Source organism: Grus americana, chromosome 2 (genome assembly GCF_028858705.1).
Source record: "Grus americana isolate bGruAme1 chromosome 2, bGruAme1.mat, whole genome shotgun sequence".
Lineage (NCBI taxonomy): Eukaryota > Metazoa > Chordata > Aves > Gruiformes > Gruidae > Grus > Grus americana.
The window spans coordinates 131,305,455-131,326,700 of record NC_072853.1 but is presented as its reverse complement, the minus strand read 5'-3'; the positions used below and the strand labels follow the sequence as shown (position 1 = coordinate 131,326,700).

The 21,246-nt window shown below is 43.3% G+C and overlaps 1 protein-coding gene across 10 annotated transcripts in view; it reads left to right on the top strand.

The window, feature by feature from the left end:
- The window catches only part of CREB5 (cAMP responsive element binding protein 5), a 261,478-nt gene extending 240,504 nt beyond the window's left edge, over positions 1-20,974 (top strand). For all 10 annotated transcript variants that reach the window (XM_054817764.1, XM_054817767.1, XM_054817766.1 and 7 more), the window contains 4 exons: positions 6,119-6,442; positions 11,742-11,969; positions 12,983-13,091; positions 14,263-20,974. In XM_054817764.1, coding sequence (XP_054673739.1) covers positions 6,119-6,442; positions 11,742-11,969; positions 12,983-13,091; positions 14,263-14,426 — 825 coding nt within the window. In that variant the 3' untranslated portion in view covers positions 14,427-20,974. The remainder of the gene's footprint in view (positions 1-6,118; positions 6,443-11,741; positions 11,970-12,982; positions 13,092-14,262) is intronic.
- Positions 20,975-21,246: the final 272 nt, after the last annotated feature.

The window sequence follows — 21,246 nt, the reverse complement described above, 5'->3', positions numbered from 1 at the left end:
CGTGTTTTCTGCCATGGTGGTTCTCAGTGAAATGCCCATCACCAGAAGATGGCAGTTCTGGCAGAGAACCCTTGGGCCACCCTGGCTGCGACCTGTTTGTATTACTTAAAACTGGCAGTCGTCCGGAGAGGTGTCACTGGGACTGATGTTACCGGCCAGCGTGGCTGCTCGGAGCTCCTCCGTGCCGCGAGTTCAGGGACACTGAAGCAGCTCTTGCAGCTGACCCGTCCTTGAGCAGCATGGTGTCTATTAGCTTTATTGCCTCTTTGATTGTTTGCAGTTGATTCTCGCTGCTTTCTGCTGAAGTTTAATTCAGTTTGCATTTGGAAGGACAAGGGAGCAAATTTGTTGTTTTTATTAGAGGCTAAGCTGCACTGAAGGCTGGATGACGATCCATTGTTCGTGTTGTTACAAAATCCGACTAAGTAGGGAAGAAAGCACAAAGGAAGGGAAAAGTATAATTCAGATTTGCCAAACAGCCTGAGAATAATTAGAAGATTAGCAGTTTGGCACTGTTTACTGGCGAGTTGTGAATTAAATGTATCCCCCTTTTCTCTTTACATCAGTTTAATGCGTCACTTCGGTTCTGGATTTCATGTCCTTCGCACACCTCTCACTCCTCCTTCAGTCAATATGCAGGACTGTATTCTACTGCACAAGAAATGTAGGAGCAAGCATTTAATGTGGCATCAGAGACTTTCTAATCGCCAGTCTCTGAAATGTATTCATAAGTATCTGCTGTTCGCTTATTGGGTGGAGACGAATTGCCTCCAATTTGGTTTTATGAATGCGAGTGGAACATTTGCAGAGTGGTTTCTGTTATTTACACTGTGAAATGCTTGTAAGCAGCCAACTATAAAAGACCTGAGTGGCGTTTATGCTTAAGTTCTTGCATCGCAACCATAGCTGGAGGAAGGGGTAAAACTCAGTGTGGTGCTCTGAAATATGCTGGATGAAGTTCTGTTTGCAGCTTTAGCTGCCACCAGCGTAACTACATGTATTCGTCTTGGGTATGATGCTTAGAGGAGCACAAGTGAAAAAGAAAACTTGACATCATAGATGAGAAAACAGTATTGGTGCCACTGAAGTCAACGGTATGCTTGCCATGAACTTTGGCTAATCAAGATTTTTACCCTGAGGTTGCTACCTAATTGCGGATGTGTGGGGATGCTTGACATCTGTATTTTTTTCTGATTTCCCACCCCTCTCTAGTCTCTTCTGTCCCCTGTGGACCCTGTATAACAGGGACTAGAATCACAGTCACTAGTGCAAGAAAATGTCTTTGAGATCACATTCCATCTGCCTGCGGGGGTCTGATAGAATCTCCTGATAAGAATGTACCAGACATTAAGCTGATACTACAGCTGGTCTTGTCTCTTCTCTAATTTAGTGGGATTTGGGCATGCAGACCAGAAGGGGAAGAGAGGTTTTTTTTCTGAGTGCAGCAATGTATACTTATTCAGAACAATTCAATTCCGTTAGAAACCAACACTCCCTGTCTGTCCCAACCTAAAATTCAGCTGGATGATATAATAGCTTACTGTTTGATCTGAGCACAGACCACTCAGGTAGTAACATCTGTAAAATCAGAGGAGATTTTTGTCATTTCTCCACTGAGGAATAAAAGGGAGAAGGTTGTAGTTTATTGCCATATACAGATTATGGCATATAATATAATATTTATAGCCTGTTGTACTATAACAGGCTATAAATATTATAAATATATGCATATGAAAACTCCAAAATTATTTGAGTTCTTAGTTGTGGGAAAAGCAACCTCCAAGTTTACAGTTTTATTTATCTTTTTCTTCTTCTTCTAACAAACTGAAAAAAATGCTGTCTGTTTTTCACTAGCAATTTTGCAGAAAAAAAGGTGGGGCAAAACGCAAGGCAACCTTGAAATATACATCATGATAGAGAAAAATTAGAAATCAGCAAGATCCTGAACTGCAGAAGTGTTAGGGAAGCTGATATTATTTTTCATTCATGATCTCAAATGCTCGTAGCCCATTTTTGGCAGACTTAGGGTTTGCCCAAAGATGTTCAGCAAATAAATTATGATCTATGTTGATAAAAGGAAACATCAAGCAATTCACTGCACCGTGATGTCAGGCTTTAGATGGAGGAAGCACTGTGAAAACTGTCTGTTTCCAGAAAAAACAGGTACAATGATAACTCCTTTGGGATATTAACTTCATATGACATTCAGTGGGGTGGCTTCAGAGTAAATGTGTCAGTCAGAGGCATTACCATGAGCAATAGTACAGGGAACACAACACTCATACCTAATATCCACTGTTTCTGTTTCCTCCTAAGCATCAAAGATGAAAGTTTATGTGCTTCCGGCTTCCTGTAGGATCAAAAGGGAATTTTCTTTATTCACATGATCAACGGCGAAGCAGGCTGTTCTCTGTGAAAGATTGCTCATGTTGTCTGTGTCACTGACAGCCGTTAATGGAAATGTCATGATGGAGTGGAAATCAGCTGTAACTCATGTCGGTCATTATGTTACTTTGATGAAATAATAAAAGTAATCAGTAAGGGCCAAAGCCAGGTGAGATGAGCACCTGCATTTCCTCTTGGCTTGGGGTTGGTGGGGATTTTTTTGAAAATTGTGCAATAAAAGGGAGAGAAGAGGGATTGTGCCCTAAAAAAACAGTGCCACTGAGGTAAGCAGAAATTTCAGGGTTTGGTGAGAGCAGACCTGCATAGCGAGCACTCTGTTTCAGCCCCGGTTTGGGAACTGGCAGGTACCTGCAGGCGCTGGTGAAGTCAGTCACGCAGTTCCTGAAAAACCCAATGGCCGCAGGATCGCGTCCTGTGTTATTCTAGCGGGGATTTGCTAATGTAGTCAGTCCAGTAAGCTCAATTTTGATGCCATCACATTTTATTTGATGCTAAACCAGCTGTTTGTAATTAGCACACATAAAAAGAACAATAACAAAAATGCAGCCTGCCCTTCCAGCTCTACACATACTCAATGCAAAGAGTTCACCAAGTTCTGGTGAGTTTCCCTCCCTGTGCTCTAACTAAAACATCCAAAACAATTGATGTCGCTGAAGACCAAATGGGGAAAAAAAAAAAAAGTGTTTATTGTTCCCCAAATGTTTCTGATGGGCAGCAGCGATTGGTTAATGAAAGATAAACGTTGCTCCGGGTGCGTGTGCGGGCAGGGCTCTCGCTGCTGCGGAGCTGAGCTAAGCACCAAGTTAAAGGGAGGCGAGGGCCGGGCCATGGCTGTTGCTGCGCTGGGACAGGATGAGGTAGAGAGCTGGTTTCTTACCAGGACTGGGATCCAGGGCAGCTGGCCCACCCTCCCATTGGGAACAGTGAACAAGGAGCTTGTAAAATACACAGACCAAATGGAAATGACCCCTATTGACTGAACCCAGCTGCATGTCAGACCTCTCACTGTCTCTCTTGATTTGCTATCTCAAATAAATGGATGTGGTAGAAGGGGCTAGGGAAAGAAAACAAAATAATTTATTCTCCTTGAAGTCGTGCCACACTAATAAGCCACAGTTTTTACAGCTGAAAAGAAAATGTTTATTCGCAGATTAAGTTTTTCCCGCTTTTTTTTTTTTTGGCTTTGAAAGTCTGCAGTTTAGAATAAGACATGCTGTAGTTCAGTTTCATAGGTCTTTGTCAAATATAGCATTGGTAGATTTTGTTAGGTATTCATCACATAAAACTGCTGGCTAATGAGCGCTTGGGTTTTTTGCATTTTGATTCAGAAAACAAAGTTACGACATCTTTTGTTGGTGCTTTGGCTTAGATCTGCGTGGTGGCTCAGCCCCATGAAAAAGGTCCTAGCTAGTTTTGAAGAAGAATGACATGACTTGACTTATTCATGTGTTGTTTTCCATATTTTTCCTAATACACTCCTGGATAACACCAGTGATTCTGAGCATTGTGAAGAGCAGCTTGCAGTAACCAGGGTAGCACTTGAATTCAGAGACGTTAAGGACGACAGCTGCTCAAATCCTCCATTTTACACCCAGGATGGGTTGCTGCTATTGATATTAGATTGAACTCTGTTCTGACTTGAGAGGTAGGGAAGGAGGTATTTAACCTCACTGCCATAGTTGCCTCAATCTCTTTTTGAGAAGATTGTCAGGTCTACACGTGCCATAGTGTGGTCATGGTTTGACTGGCTTTCATAAAGAAACTTCTTATAAGTCACCAGTCCAGTTTTCCTTCATGCAAACTGAGGCACAGATTGTTTTGCAAGTGTAGCTTTTCTTTTTTTTAAAGTCTTGTTCAGCCAATTGATTGTTAGTGAAATAAGCCACCAAATCTGGATTAATGGATCTATTAGTGTGTCTCAGTGGAATCACCTTCATGAAGTCTGCAAAAATATGTGGGATACAAAAATTTGAGGATAATACTTTGAATTGACCCTGGTACTTCTTTTTGCCTTCCACAACCTTTTTTTTTCCTCTAATATTTTTCTTTTTTTTTTCTCCTTGAGAATTTGTTTCTTCCTCACTCCTAGGTGCACAAACACAGTAGGGTGGCAGCTCTAAACGCAGGAGCCTTTACCTGTGGCCTTGCAGTGGAGTTGCAGAGACAGATGTTATTTCAATATAAAGTAGATTGAAATTCCTGTCTATAGGTCCTGTGTGTCCTGGCAGCCACTCTCTTTGCTTAAAAACAAAACCAAAATGCAGTTCAATCTGGTCATTGCTCCTCCACTGGCAGATTTTAGCCACATTGGCTTGTAGGATCTTCTGACTGTCATCTGTGACCTGTAGATATTGCTATGGGGAAAGGCACACCTGTGTTCCTCGTACCACTGCTTTTTCTTGCTCGCTGTCCAATGGGTGGCATCTCTTACTGATGAGCTATCCACTATTCATTATATCCTCTGGCTGGATAATGAATTATAAGCTAGTTGATGGGTTATTCAGATCATGCTGGGCTGGCATCAAGTGATACTGTGGACCTCCTTCCTTCCATTTTTATCTTACCATTTTCTGCTAAATACTTGCATTAATGAGAGTAAACCAAGCTTATGTTGACTTCTTCAAAAATCTAAAGAGGTAAAACGGTCTTGGGTGGCTGCCCGTAAAGAGTGTTCTACATACGCAGAGCCATGGATGTGAGGGAGGTTTTTATGGGTTTGGAAGGAGCCCTTCTCCTAGCTGACATCTGTCAGGCTTTGTCAATGGCACAATCTTCTAGGACACTGGTGATTTTAGCAGTCTAAGGGCAGGGTGACACCAGCGAGGTCTCTGTATGCCAGTAGAGCTCACACTTTTGGCATGAGCCTGTAATTGTGCTGAAGCGGAACCCTTATTTCTTTGTATTTCAGCTGTAGCCTTAGTACACAAGGGCCCTATCCTGCAGTCCAACATGTGGCAGCCCTTCCCATTGCCCTTTGGTGGTGCTTAGGTAAAAGTGAACAAATCCCATTGATATTAAAGAGAGTTTTGCCCTGGTCAGGACTCCAGGGTCCAATCCAGTGACAGTACAAAACATGAGGAGTACAAAACAGAGAGAGGGATTAGCAAGCGATAACAACACAGCAGATGTTTGAACTTTCCAGCAAAGAAAGAGGATCAGGTTGAATTCTTGTTATTTTCCTGTCTTTCTGATGAAAGAACAGGTTGGGTGCTAGTACAACTGTAGAATATATTTGAGCCTGAATTTGAAAAACACATCGATGCAATATATTTATGAATGAGTCTTTTAAACAATATCTGTAGTAAAAACAAGAGGGGAACTTTGTTTCACCTTTATTTTAATCAGACTTTCCTTTTTAAAAGTTGCAGGAATACAAGCTTGACAAAGCTAACACTACTAAGCCGGCCAAAGAGAAAAGGACGAGAGCCAGTTATTTTTTCTCAACAGCACAGTAGGAAATATGTAACTGTTAAATTTCAGTTCAGATGTTTATGTCTTTACATATTTACAGTGGAAAACTAGATTAGAGCCCAAGAATATGTTCTTTCTCAAACTGAAATAAGATGCATTTTATCAAGGGAACAGCAAGAGAGAAACTAAATAAATCTCAAGACACAGGACAAGGCATCATTTCTACAACAGCAGAAATTTTACTCTAATTGCTGAGATCATCATGTATGAATGTTGAATTTTCTGCCTTGTTCTGTTCCAGAGACTGAAGGCAGCGTTGACTCATCATCCTGCTGCCATGTCGAACGGGAATATGAACACCATGGGCCACATGATGGAAATGATGAGCTCGCGGCAGGACCAGACGCCACACCATCATATGCACTCACATCCTCATCAGCACCAGACACTGCCACCTCATCACTCGTACCCACATCAGCACCAGCATCCGGCACACCATCCTCATCCTCAGCCTCATCACCAGCAGAATCATCCCCACCACCACTCCCACTCGCACCTTCACGCACACCCGGCACATCACCAGACCTCGCCGCACCCCCCGCTGCACTCAGGCGGACAAGCACAGGTAGACCTTCATGCCATGCTGCATTGCTGAATTTTGCTGTTATGTGGAGTTAAAGCTTGATCCCTGTATTATTTCTTCTTGCAGGCATGTCTTGTTAGATACCAGCCACTCGGGCTACTCAGAAATGTCTGCTACCAGTGGTGAGGAAGCACAAATTTTGGTCAGAAAATAGAGTGAAGCAACAAATTGTTTTGCTGCTTAATTTGCTAGACATTTGTAATATCTTACTTTATAAGGAGCTCCAAGGTTTTTCAGTGCTCTGAGCTCTGCAAATTGCCACATATCCTTTTATGGATGAGGTTTATAATGGAGATTAGCATATTGCATATGTTGCTTAATGTGCTTGAACCTAAACTTCTCAGGCCGAGATTTAAAGACCTGTATGTGTTCTACCTACAGAAATACATAGCACGATCTGTAGTGAAGTAAGACGGCACTTCATGTGCATACTCAAAGCAAGATGTGTGTGTGTGTAAATAAATAACCTCACCAAACTTAATGAGCTATTTACTTCTTGTCAAGACTGGAAATAGTAGAGGTAGTTTTCAGGTAGGATACACTGGCTTCCAGGAAAAGAAAAAAGGATCCAGATGCTGTAAAGGGGATAGCAACCCCAGCTGTGGAGTATGAGAGAAAGCCAAGATTAGCTGTGAGGCAATAGTTGGTAAGTGTTGTGTCAGGAGAAAAAGATGGTGAATCCAGTCTGAGGATAGAGATTTAAACCAGGAAGGCAATTTTGAATTGGATTCGGGTGATGAGAACTCAGTGAAGGTCTCCATTGACTGAGATGGAGGTCTCCATTTTTGGACCAGGTATATTGGCTTCAGCAATTTGGATAATTCAACATCTGAACGGAATGTTTCTTGAACTAATGAACTAGTGAGCATGGACTTTAGCAGTCATTTTTAAGAGGAATTCTATTAACATTTTAAGGTGATAGGCTTGTACAGCAGGATGGCACAAGAAAAATAAAGCTCTGGGGGCAGTGACTGTAACTTGTCAGGTCTGGGGAGTAAATTTAAGGAGGACAAGCGGGCAGAGCTTGAATGAGGACAAAGAGGAGTGCCAGCCATAAGAAGTTCAATCTGTGAAGTATTGTGTTGCTTGCAAATACCTTCCAGACAAGCTCTTAGAAAACATTAAAGAAAATGAGAGGATTTGGCTAACATCCCAGTGTCCCACAACATTAACTATTTACTAACATCTAGCTTTATTATTGCAGAGGCTGCAAGCACATGGGATCTCCCTAAAGCATTTGCTAATGTAAAATGAATTGTCAGCTTTAGCGGAACAGTCTAAATAAGAGAGCAGCAGACTCCCCTGTGAGAAGATGTCCAGAGCTTTCCTAAGTTTAGTTCAGTTTTTACTTTGTGAATTCAATTATTTTCCCATCTGTTGAGTTATTTTCCTTGGAGTTGTTTAAAAACTCCAATAAAAAAGACATTATCTCATAACAGAGAAACCAAAAGGAACCTGATGGCTGTCTTGGAGATCCATGAGAGAGTAAGGATAAAGTTGTGCTTAGCGGACTGAGGACTCCGTGGATGAGACGGAGGACATTACTTAACCTCTCTGAGGCTTTTAAAACAAGGGCAATAGTACTGACACCTCACCGAGGGGTCGGGAGGATAAATATATTAATGCAGGTGAGGGAGTCAGGTACCACGGTATGGAGCACTGCTGAAAACATCCATATTACCACTTTTAACAAGTGAGGAGAAAACAGGTAGCAGAGAAAACTAAGATCAATGAGCCAGTGGCCCTCCTCTGGACCCGCTCGAGCAGGTCTATGTCTTCTTACAGTCATTCCAGTTAGGACAGCCTAGATTTCTTCTGCTTTGTATTGCCTCTTAGCTATGCACCCCAAAAGACTTGCAGGCAGGCAAGAAGAGATATGGGCACCAGGGTAGGTGGGCTGACTGGCAGCCACAAAGCTATGTCAGATTCACCCGGTGTCCCAGCACCACACGGTCTCTGGGGCTGGGCCTGTGCAGTCAGATGAGTTTCGCTATGCACAGCGTGTCACTGGAGGCAACAGGCCCCATCGGGGATCAAGGAGGTCTTCACCTTGTCCGTAAGTGTGTCACCAAGAGGATGGGAACAGAGGGTGATGGAGTAGGAGAATCCCAGGGTCAGCGGCTTCCCTGGGCAGCAGAGCTCTTGCTGCGCGTCTGCTCCCATGGTGCGAAGGCAATAGTGATTTCTGAACAGATGCATTAGTGGGGAGAAAAGAAGGGTTTGCTGAGTAATAACCACATGGTTATTACTTTCTAAGCTCATCCATAGTCCCCATGGTAATGGCCTCTTTGGTGGTCAGATTGTTCCAGCAGACGTTAATTTTATGGTGCATTTTACTAATTATTAACCTCCTTATTTTTCTGAGCCAGATTCTTCCATTCCAAACCACCTGCCAAATGACAGCATGGTTCACACTGCTGTCAGCTGTGTGCTCCCATGCCGAGACTGTGGTTATTCTACACCACACCCTTCTGTGATGTCAGAATTCATTTCATGCTTTTCAGCTGCCATTTTGATACACAGGAGCCCAATGAATTATGGTTTTGTAGAATGAGTGAACAGGTATTAATTTTGTGCTAAGTTATAAAGAACAGAGAGAAATATTGGATCAAGCATAAAAGTAGAAACCACCTTCTGATAGGTGTCTTTCTGAGAAGGTGAGATATTTTATGAAGCTGTAGCTATATTGTCTCAACTACTACAGAAATGATACTATTATTCTTGTGTTGATCCCATGAAGGTTTCTTCATATCAAACTTGCCAGAGTGATAGCTTAAGCAGAGTAGGGGTTTGGATATTGCTTCATTCTCTTGGCTGTCCTACGTTTGTTTTCATTTTGGATACATGATTAGGATCCTCTAAAAAATACATTAACCTCATTTTAATGTATGTTCATTTTCTTTCTTAATAGATCATGTATGTCATAGGCAGTGCAGCAAAGTCCTGCTAGAGAATGATGCTTAGACAGTTACTAAGATAGAGCCTAACCGATTTCAGGGTTAAGAGGTATCTAGTAAGAGTCAGTTAATGATCCCACGTGACATAATTAGTGACGTAATGGCAACCTTTATAATTAATATCTGCCAGAGATGGAGAGAAGATTTTCGTTGTTCTGAAAATGCACTCTGACTGCCCAAAGACTGCCTGGTGCATTCTGAAAACAAAATGACTCACTAGTTATTCAGGAGAAAATGACCATATGAGGGGAAGAAAAAAAAAAAAAAGAATTTTATAGTTACCTTTTTCTGCTTGGGTAGCAGACCCCAGTGAGAGAGTTAACAAACAAGAATTTTTAAAGCTGAATGAGAAAGGAGAGAAACAGGATGAGGAAACATAAATAACAGATCTCTGAAGTCTGGAAAGGTGTTGTATGTGAGAAAATGCAAGGCCTTTGATGAGATGTTGACGTTAAAAGGGATCTCTGAGGCCTCCGCACTCAGACATATTGCTAAAGAGGCGGTGTGCCAGGCCCGGGTGGACGGGGAGCAGCTGGCACCCCTTGGCACCCCTCGGCAACGATCTCCCAGCGGCAGCCTGGGGGTGCTGGTGGGGACGGGGGCCACGGCTGGTGGTCCTGTGCGGCGCTGGTGGCTGCAGCCGCTGCAGCTGCCGTAGCCCTGGGACTCCAACCCCCGGTGCAGACGGAGGGTTGGAGATTTTACCAGCAAATGTAAGGATTTAAGAGAAGCTGAAAATGTAAAAATCAGTTAGAATGTGCGGGGTGGCTTATTTATTTTTAGAAGGTTACTTTTTTAAAACATTTTTCTGCTGCTGCAAGAGAGATTCCCTGACTGTGCAACATAAAGCTGGGAATAAATTCTGCTTTATGCAAAAAGCTTTATCAGATGCACAGAATAATTACACATAAAATTGCCACTTTAATTGACAGAAGTCAGCTGGGGGAGGGAGCAAACTCTTCTTCGCAGTTTGTGGTGAGATTCTAGACAGAAAAGCGACCTCGCAAGACACAAGACGATGGTATCATTTTAATTGAAACAGACAGAGGTGTTAGGCAAACACATGTTAATTGCTGCAATTGAAATTCAGGGCTCAGTCTGACAAAGCGCTGAGTACGTCCACTCCCTGGAGTCAAAAGGAAGCACCTTGGAGGTTTGGGCCTTTGCCAGAACAAGGGGGTTAATTTTGCGTCAACAATTCAGGTTTCCAGACTGTTCCAGACTGTGCCAGGGCGACGGCGGCATGAGCAGCGGCAGCAACCTGAGCAGCGGTTCCCGCCACACATGAGCCGTGGGACCCGTGGGTCGGACTGCCGAGCCCAGTCCTGAGCCCCATGACCTGGGCACCACAGAGAGGCAGGAAAGCAATCCAAAAACTGGCTATTCCCAGGCAGCCGAACGTTATTCTGATGCTGGTTCCTGACAGGGAGATGGCCATGTGTTTTATCCACCCAGGAGTCGGAGCACAGACTGCATGGGGCTGCCCCCACCACGTGCCTTTTCTGTAGTGGCATGGCCGGTTACTCTCAGGAGCAGGATCAATACTCTTCTGCACTTGAAAAAGCATAAATACATATTTTTCCATAGTTTCATAGCAGCGGGGCTGGATGTGATGTGCCTCTACTGTCAAAGCCAGGCTGCTGAATAAAAAGGAGTATAGCATCCACAAGGGTCAAATGGCAACGCCTGATAAGGGGAATATCCCTTTTCATGCAGTCCAGGGATACCAAAATGCAAGTTTGAGTTCAGGTACCTCAGTCCTTTCTTTTGCCTTCAGCTGAGGGGCACCAAGGTCTGCTGGCCTTGCGTGATCACAGCCTGCAGCTTCCCAGCTCCACTCGGGTGCAAAGAGCGCTGCAGGTCCCGTCTCCGGAGGTGGTAAAGTGTGAGATGGAGATGGGGGAGCCTGTGAAATAGAAATGTCCTAAAATTTTGGAGGCAACTGGGGAAAAAAAAGAGAGAAATAAGGCCACTACAGTCCTCTGCTTTGATTAAAATGGTTGCTGAGAGAAACTTGACATTTCAGGTTTGAAATAGGTGGTGGCAGAGAAAGTACCTAAGTGAAATGTTTTTAATAACTAACTGTAAGGGGAAAAATATTTTCCCTACTAATATTCAGATGATCGTTTCAAAAAACTCTCCCCTTTGACCACGGCAAGGATTTGCCAGCAGCTAATTTCAGTGGCATCTGGTGCAGCCTTTCAACTTGCGCCTGTTGCAGACCTTGCCGGGGAGCAGGACGAGATTTCCCTTCCCCTTTCAGCATCCCCCTCTGTAACTTTCCCCCCTCACCAACCACTGCCAAACCTCTTCTTCCCCGCCAGGTTTCGCCGGCGGCGCAGCAGATGCAGCCCACGCAGACGATACAGCCGCCGCAGCCGACCGGAGGTCGCCGGAGGAGGGTGGTGGACGAAGACCCGGATGAGAGGAGGCGGAAATTTCTGGAAAGGAACCGAGCCGCCGCCACGCGCTGCAGACAGAAGAGGAAGGTCTGGGTGATGTCACTGGAAAAGAAAGCAGAAGAGCTCACCCAGACAAACATGCAGCTTCAGGTGCGAGCCACTGTCTGCACCCCCGAGGGCACAGAGGGGCTCTTTGTGCTCGGAGGGGCTGGCCGGGCACTCACTGCCTTCGGGGCTGCCCGGCATAGCTGGCTCCTCGCAGGAGCACAGGCATAATCAAAGTCGATTAATCAAGATGTGTGTGCTTCAATTAAAGAAATAATTGCATTTTAGTGGGATAAGCCAGGAAAAAGCTGTCTTGGGATTTAGAAGCCTTCGCTAGACAGAGTTGTATTTATTTTTTTTTCTTGTCACTGCTTTTTGTGGGGATTTTTTTTGGAAGTGCCATTAATTCGGCTGTAAAAGACTTCTTCAGAGCAGAGCATGTAGCTAACTAAACCCTCATTCAAAGCCAGTGAGATAGGAGCGTAAATACATCAGTCTACCAGTAAGGAAAAGAATGAAGTGCATAGATGAAAATACCCTGACCTAATATAATAAAAGCCCTCCTACGTGATGGTGCCCTTCTTACGATGGACGCGGTACTTCTGGCTCACCTAGAGGTGTGCCTGCGCTCTGCCAAGGGTAGAAAGACTGTTCACATAATGGCACTCCCCTGAAACACAGAGGTGTGAGCAGCACCCAGGCACCCGCCGTAGTGGAGCTGTAGGTGACACACCATAGGTGACAGCAGCCCTACCACCGCGTCCCCGAGCGTGGCAGACTGCCGTTTGCCCCCATGGGTCTGGCCCCCCGTCCTGATGCAGAAAGCCAGAGTATTTCCCGAGCAGATTAAAACACTGCTTAAAGTATCTCTGCTGCTGTGAAGGGTTAGTTCGCTTGTCAGTGGGTCATCAAATCTGGAAGCCAAATTGCCTTCAGAAGAAGTTATAAAATAATGTCATGGACACATGTTAACGTAAACCCAGCCCACGAGCACTGAGTGCCATTTTTGCTCAGTTCTTCCGAAGCTGTGGAGCAGTGTCTGTGTTCTTGGGTTTAAACTTTGCAGAAGAGCCTGGTTTAAACTTTGTGACAAACCAAACCCTCTCTTTCTTTTCTAGAACGAGGTTTCCATGCTGAAAAATGAGGTAGCACAGCTGAAACAGTTATTGTTAACACATAAAGACTGTCCGATAACAGCTATGCAGAAAGAATCGCAAGGATATCTAAGTAAGTAGCTGGTATGTTTGCACTGTCTCCACACTCCTCACAGGAAAGCAAAGTTTCTAATTCTTCCCTCCAGAGCCCCTTCTTGGTCATATTCTCACTTGAACCTGTCTTCTCAAACATCATCCAAGCCATCCAATCTCCTGCCCTTACTTATCCAGCCCCACTCAAACCCCCAAAAGCCCTGGTGTGCGTCCCACACAGCAGAGCTAGCCTTCCCCACCCCTCCCTTCTGCAAGCTGATGCACACGGATGGATGCTCGCTCCCCTGTGGAGAATTCCACCTGAAATCACAGCTCCAAACCTGCAAGAGTCCTCCTGGGCGCAGCGCTGCCAGCACCTTAAAATAACTCTCGAAAGGAAAAGTTAAAAAGGAAAACATTGCAGTCCCCTCCAGCGAAAATGGTACTGTGCTCTGACAGTGGCGCAGACCAGGAGTGGCGCGGGTTTTCAAGGTTTGTTAAACTCTTTTTTAACTCTTTATTTTTCTTTTTTTTTTTTTTAAATCTTGTCTAATGGAGATGTTGAATCGATTCTGTCTAGTTGATGCACTTTGCGAGTGTGGTAATTTAGGGACAAATTCTTTGCTTGGCTCTAGAATGGCTCAGAAGAGCCTCAGGGTTAATATTTGCTAAATTGCGGCATTCTCTTAAAATAGAGCCCATTTCTGTCTCGTCTGCATCACTATGCATCTGGCTCTTTAACAGTGCTCAAAGAAGAAATACATAATTGCATTACATGCCTATCAACTGTTGTTTGAATTAGATTTTCTGTGCCGCAGTGCACTGCACTCTAATTTTGATTCCTGCTGGAGCAAATAAAGCATTTAAGTGTCCCAACTGTTTTTATAGACCTTACGATATCTGACTTTTTATCCTGATTGGTTTCATAATCATTAAGGTCTTGGACTTTTTTCAAGGTCCCACCTCCTGAAGTCAGGTTGATATCAGAGAAGCTGGCTTAAAAAAAAATAACAAAAACTGCAAAAGATCAGAAGACAGAACCTGTTGGATAACTGTGTATTTTGAAATCCCTGGACTTGTGCATGCCTCTGGTTGTTAGTATTGCTGCAGCCGTAGTACATCCCTTTTCCAGGAGTGTCACCCAGCCTGGGCTTGTCACGCGGATGGATAATTGAATGTGTGTTGTCTCTGTGCCCTCACCCCCTTCCCAGGTCCCGAGAGCAGTCCTCCCGCGAGCCCGGTCCCAGCTTGCTCCCAGCAGCAAGTCATCCAGCACAACACCATCACGACCTCCTCCTCCGTCAGCGACGTCGTGGGAAGCTCCACTCTCACCCAGCTCGCCAGCCACAGAACAGACATCAACCCCATCCTTTAAAAGTGGTTGATCAGAAACTGCGAGGGGAGTGTGGTAGCGTATCAAAGCGTCCTCTGTGCTAAGGACATTTGCAACCTTAACTCAAGCCTGGAAGATTCCTCAGTTCTTGAAAGACTCTGGCTTTCATTTTTATAGATATTAAAATGTCTTTTATACTTAGTTACATAAAAGGGAGTTATGCAATTAATATGCTATCAGCTTGAGAAATGCTTTGGTGCTTTCTCCAGTTTTTTTGGTACCAGTTACTTGTTTATAAACCTAACTGTTTCTGTACATAGTCACGTTTCCTTCTCACCAATCTAGCCTGAAGCCTCAGAAATACGGAGTTGTGTTAAACTGCAGCTTGTTAGCCAACGTGAGGCATGAAAAGTATTAAACAGAGTCATATGTAGGTAACTAGGAGTAATTAGGCTATAAATATAGAGAGAGGGCATCTGCTGACAGCATAATAAAAAATGAGTTAGCATTGTGCTATCAGCAGACCCCGTCTTGCATTCAGAGCCTCTTTCAAAGCGGTTATGTAGGATGTGGCTATCAGGACAAAATCAAGCCCAAATAACATGCTCTTTTGTCTAGCCCTCCCCCTTCTCCTCTCTCCCCTACCCTGCCCTTTTTCTCCTCCAGTTATTCTTACACCTTCCTTTTCCCTTCCCAAACCCTTTTCATCCCTCAGCTTTTTTTTCCTGCTTTTTTTCATTCCAAGGCTTTCTCGCTTCCCTCTTTTTTTCTTGAAGAACAGTGATGAACAAGCAAAAACTTCAAGCCCACCTAAAAACTGTCGGCGCCGCTGCTGCTTTCACTGGCTTTTCACCCGCAGCTGGGCTGCACCGAGCGTTTGGCTTTTCAAAAATAGAAATGCTCCTGATTTAGTGTTTTTAATAAACAGCAAAAGGCGAAAGCAGTGCAGCCCCAGGTGAAGCGGGATTGAGAGCCAGCTGTGTTGATGCTAGCAGCCCTGTAAGCTTCTGTGGCACGCTACAGGCGTAGCGAGCAACACCGGAGAATCACAGCGATTCTTTTGCACTGCCAGTCATTAACATAGAAAAAAACCATGTAGTATATAATAATTCGGAAAAGTTTTGTTCCCTAACCCGGTTACGTCGTTCTAGCACCAAAAGCTGACAGCCTCAGGTTTCACAGGCTATAAATGAGAAATAAATCAGCGTAACGGTTCTGACCAGTTGGAAAAATGCCATTTTTAATTCCCAGGGAAAGACTCGCTCTCTGCAGGCGTTCCTTTAAGCGTCCGCAGACCGATCCTGAGCTGGCAGACAGCAGCATAGCTTCGCTGACTTTAATGGCACTTAACGCCTGTTTACCGTGGGTAAGGAACTGTCTCCTTAGGACGCTAAATAATTTTTAGAAGGCATGCAGCCGCTAAAAAGTGCTGCAAGAATGGCAAATCCCCCTGCACTCTGGATAAAATTCCATCCTGCAAAGAGGGTCTGGAAAAGAGCCTTATGCCACAATTAAGGTTTTTGTTTGGACTCTGGGCCTGCCCCTCAGCACGACTGATTTGCATCCCCGAGTGGTACCAGTGATTGATGGGAAAATCAGACGGAGATGATGCCAGTTAATTACGCTGCCTTGCCATATGCTGGGACCTGATTTTGCTCTCAAATCTGTCAGCAACAAAACCTCCCGCTGCTTACCCCGGGGAGCAGGCTCCGAGCTGGTGATAAATGTTCAGACATTTTGAGCTGCATCTTTAATAGCGAAAGGTAATTCACGTTATTCCCAGCAAATCCACTAGCCCTGAACAGATTTTGTTCTGAAGCGACGTTCTCCTCCTCAAAGGCCGTGTCTTTGGTTTGTAGAGGAGTGGTGAAGTTTAAGAGGGTGGCTCTTCTCCGTGCGGGAGGGAGAGTGAAACAACTGAAGCGTGAGGCACTGTAACGAGCAGGGCCCGCCTGGAAGGGAAAGCGAAATTCTGAGGATCATTCACTTCCGAATTAGTTCTTATCTTGGTAACTAACTTTTTATCAGTATTCTTTAACAGCTCGCTTTCCATTTATGCAAGTACATTCAAAAGAAGAAGATTTTTAATGTACAGTGTAAATCTTGACTTGATTATATAGTCTAAGAACCAAAAAAAAATTACGAAAAAATACAAATGTAAAGGATTTTCTATTATATTTTAGACAAACATATACTTTTAAAGTGTCTTAAATACTGAATCTATAATTTTTTTTAACCTCCAGTTGTAATAGCTAAATGGTTTTGCTTCATCACGGCTCCCAAGGGAACTTTTTTCAAATATGCAGTCAAGCAAAATGTTCCAGCTGAGTATCCACTATGTAAAAAAACCCAAATAAGCAGTTCCCCTGTGTCTGAATTTCATCGTTCACCATGAAAAAGAAAATGCCATCGCAGGGTTAATTTAAAAAAACTTTCCCTCTGTATGGGTAGCACTTAAATACATTAAAAAATAAAAATCAAAGTTGTTGGTAATATTAGAATACCCAGTTGAGCTACACTGCACTAGAATTACGGTTTAGCTTCATTTTATTCACTCTCCTCAATTAAAATATTTAGCTGTTAAACTGAAAGCCTCTACATTAAAAAGAAAAAAAAAAAGCAAAAAAATACAAAAACCTTGCCTAAGTTTTGTTAAATTCAGCAACTTGACAGTTTGACTGATGTGTATTATATATAGCTCAATTATTTCTTTTTTTAATGCTAACTAGGCAAGCCAACCACACATGTTGGCCTAAATGTGTAATTACAATGAAATGTCTCCTCTCTATACTATTGGCCTTTAGGTATAATCCTTGCTAGTGATGTGGAAATAAGTAAAGGATGAAAAGCTATTTGCTATTGCTTCTTGTAACTCTGTCGCAGGTTCACAGGCCAAGACAACACGCAGCATATTTATATCGGCTATATCATCGGTAAAAGGACCAACTGTACCAGGCACCTTATATTATTCATCAGATTCGCTTCCACATTAAAATGCTCTTGTTTTCCAGGGGAATGATCCTGCAGCCTTTCCTCAAGCTGCCGGTCCGGCGGGGCACTGGCGGCTGCCTGAGCAAGGGCTGCGGGAGAAGCCCCTGCCCCTCTGTCCCCGGGATGTCCCTCTGCTGCGCAGTCGGTGGCACGTCACCCTAAATGCACTTCCCAGGCTCTTTCCATCGAGGAGAAATCCTGCTTTTCCACGAGCTACTACTGGAGATTGCTCCATTTTCCTCCTGCCCTGCAAATCCAGCAGGTCTCCGGGCTCGCTGGGCTCCATGTCCCGTCCCGTTGCCGGCGGACGGCTCGGACTGCATCCCTCGCCCGCTCTCCCGGGCACTAGCAGGGCCGTGAGCCTTGGGCGGCGCCTCGCTCAGGAGGAGACGTTTCTGTGGACGGCCTCTCTCATCGCGTGACGTCAGAAGCACGTTGGAAATCTCAGCCACGGACAATTGCAATACTTTGATCGGAAAGAAACGATGCTGTGATCCAGTTCCTTCATCCCCGGCCCCCCCTTCCCCAAGTCAATTTATGCAAGCCATATTCATAACGCTGCCTGTGGGAGACAAGTAGTTTGTGTGCTATCATGGTGTGTTTTATAAGGACGACGACGACGACGATGATGATGATTTGTGGAGAATTTCACGCTGTTGGGAGTTAATCCCTGCTATGAAGCTAAATGTCTGCTGCCCATCTTCTGAATAGTGGAAAGTCAATGGTTCAGTGCCTCAGTGCGTGTGGATTTAGTGTGTTAACTGACTCTGTCCTGTTAACTAACAAGCCAGCTATAACTGTTGTTAAATGCCCAACTTTTGAGGATTCATATTTTTTTAAGCAACAATATTTAGTGTTGAAAACTAGCCTTTTAGTTTAGGCAAAATGTGCTTTTTAGCAGCTAATACCTTTTTTAAAAAAAAGCGTATAGAGTGAATTTATGAAAATTCATGAGGACCAAAGCAATTTTAAAACAGGAATCTATTAATTTAGTATTCACATAGAATTTTATAAAGTATTTATTAATAAATGTTATTTTAACACATTCCATTTGAACAGTATTCTTGTACAGAATCTGTTTGTTTGTTTTTTTAAGTTACAATATTAGTTTTGCAATAAACTACTCTAGGTGTGTGTGCATCTTAATCTTTCAGGGTCTCAAGCAGAAGTGATCCATCTAAGATGGAAAAGCTTGCTGAGGTCAGTTGTACAGAAATTCCTAGAATTAAATGTGTTCCTTAAAGCAGCATCTGCTTTTTTTTTTTCTTTTTCATTGGTAACAACAAAACAAATTACGAACCTTCAGTTGTTTCCTTTGTATTGGAAAATGTGCTCTCTCATTTTAGAAAGCACAGGTCAACATATAACTGGAAAGCCTGTCTTTTTTTTTTTTTTTTAAGGCTGATTTTATACATCACCACGGAAGATCTAACCCCATCCCTGTTTCTTTTCTAGTATCACATAGTGAGTTGCACTATACTGCCTTATCATTGCCTCTTCTGTCCTCTTACTAAGCAGTGTTCCTTAGATTGAGACCATTGAAACTCCATTATACATCAGAGAAAATTACTGGAGGGGGAAGAAGAGAAGAAGATTGATCTGTAGACATAAAAACTAAACTGTGCCTATAAAACAAAACCAGTTACGACTAATTAGTATCTTATTTCTACGTTTCAATTATTTATATTATTTTTAAATTGCACTTTAGCTCTCACTCTCTTTCTTGCTCTCCCTTGTTGAATCATTTATAAATACTCTTGTAAAACGTTTGCACCAGACACATTTATATGCTTTCACTGGTGGCATATCTACAACTTGTCTCTCACACCTGCCCGAACGGAGAAGCTGAGAACAGCCAGTCTGCAGTGTGACTTAGACTTTACACTCTCTTCATGACAGCATATAAATGTTTTATTATGCAAAGTGTGTGAGGCAGCATCTAAGCTACATTTATAATCTCTCATCCCGAGAACCAAAGTGTCCTGTATATCGTAAGGTCAGGAGACTGGCTCTGTTGTGCATTGTCGTGCACTTTGACTGTTGTCCAACCCACGGTAGCTGCGAAGCTGCAGTGATAACAGTGGCCATACTATGTATTAGAGTTCTGAATCAATAAAATATGTCGCCTTATAACTTGACTAGGGACAGCACCTTTAAAAAAAAATAGAAAAGAGACTAAAAACTTCTAAGGACAAACAAAAGCAATAAAATCTCAAGTGATTTGAACACCAAATCAAAATTGTTCCATTTTTCATCATCTGAAATAATCATCTTACTGCAAAGACAAAAGAGACTGTTTACATCCATAATTTTTTTTTTTTTCTCTCAGAGCTTGCAGTTATCTCAGTTTTATCAGTGGCTTTACAGTTAAGAGCTAAATTGCTTACCATTATTGGTTTTCCATAGCTTTCAAAACGACTTTATAGCAAATCCTAAACTGCATGAGGCCAAAAATGTCAGTGTTCACACACGCTCACAGACAAGATTGATTCTCTAAGTGGAAATCTGATCCTTTCCCAGGCTGTCCTTGGACTGGAATCAATAATTGCAACTTGCTATATTTAGACCAATGTGTAATACCTGGGATTCAGGATCTCCAGTTCTATATTTATGCAAATTAAATGTTAGTGATGTTGAGTTTCACCTGGTGGAACTGTTCCCGAAGCCCACGGTAAGAACATAGCCATCTGATGCTGTGCGACTCTCAGACCCAAATCTCTTGACTAAAAACCTGTGCGGCAGCCTTCTGAATGAAGACTGAAAGCTCTTTCTGGCTTTGCAAAAACTGCAGCAGTCAGGAAGCGAGGGAAGGGGAGGACTGATAGGGCATGTCAAGGGAAATGTTTTCCTTGCTGGAACTTAGGAAATTCCAGCGAATTTTTTTCCCCACCCCTCAGAGCTGAGATTGCAAAGAGGTCCCTGTCAGAGACGACCTTTACCATGCTTCCACAAGACAAACTACTTTGCACGAAAGGTGTATTTGCTCTTCCAAATCAGAATAATTGCCACTGAGAGTTTTGCCAAGGACTTTTTCATTGGGACTCAAGTGTTTCCCAGCCCATGGCCGTGAGCTCTGTACCCCTCTCTATCACAGCTCCGTTCAAACACTGGGTAGCACTCATCGCTGAACGTTGCTTCTTTGGACTATTGCCATTGTCCTGGTTTTAAGGAACTTTTAGCACTGCTTGGAGTAAGCCTAAACTATCGAAGTTTATATATAAATATATATATTATATTAAAAAAAGGTGCTGTCACAGTAAGTTTTGGGCTTGAGGTTGTTTGTATTGTATGCAAAGGTTTTGTGTTTGTTTGTCTGTTTGTTTTAATCTGTAAAGCAACCACCTTCCTTACCGGAGGGAGATAATTTTTTTTTTTTTTTTTTTTGGTACATAAATGTAAATACTTGCTGCAGCATTTAATATGTTTAATTTTATGTTAAGCTTTTTGTTGCATTGTGAACCCATTATTGTTACAAATGGACAATGAGTTCATTGAGACTGTTCAACTAGGTCAGATTTTTACATCTCTTTCTAGCTAGAAGAGACAGGAATTTTGTGCATTTGTACAAATGTTAATAATATCACCGCAATTCCAATATAATAAAGCACTCAAATACAAATAGTTCCAGTAGTTTGGCTGTGTCTATACCCTGGACATTTTACGCTACAGATAACTCCTGCAATTAAACCAAGCTACTCTTCAGTGATTTCTGTTCCAAGCTGCATCCCTCATCTCTCCCGAAATCGGAGGAGGACCACGGTGCTGGGCATCCTCCTGTCTGGCCGTAGAAGCGAGGGGCTGTGCAGACCTTACAGCCCACCTTTGCCCTCCGGCAGCTGAGGTGACTTTGCAAGAACAAGTTCTCTGAACC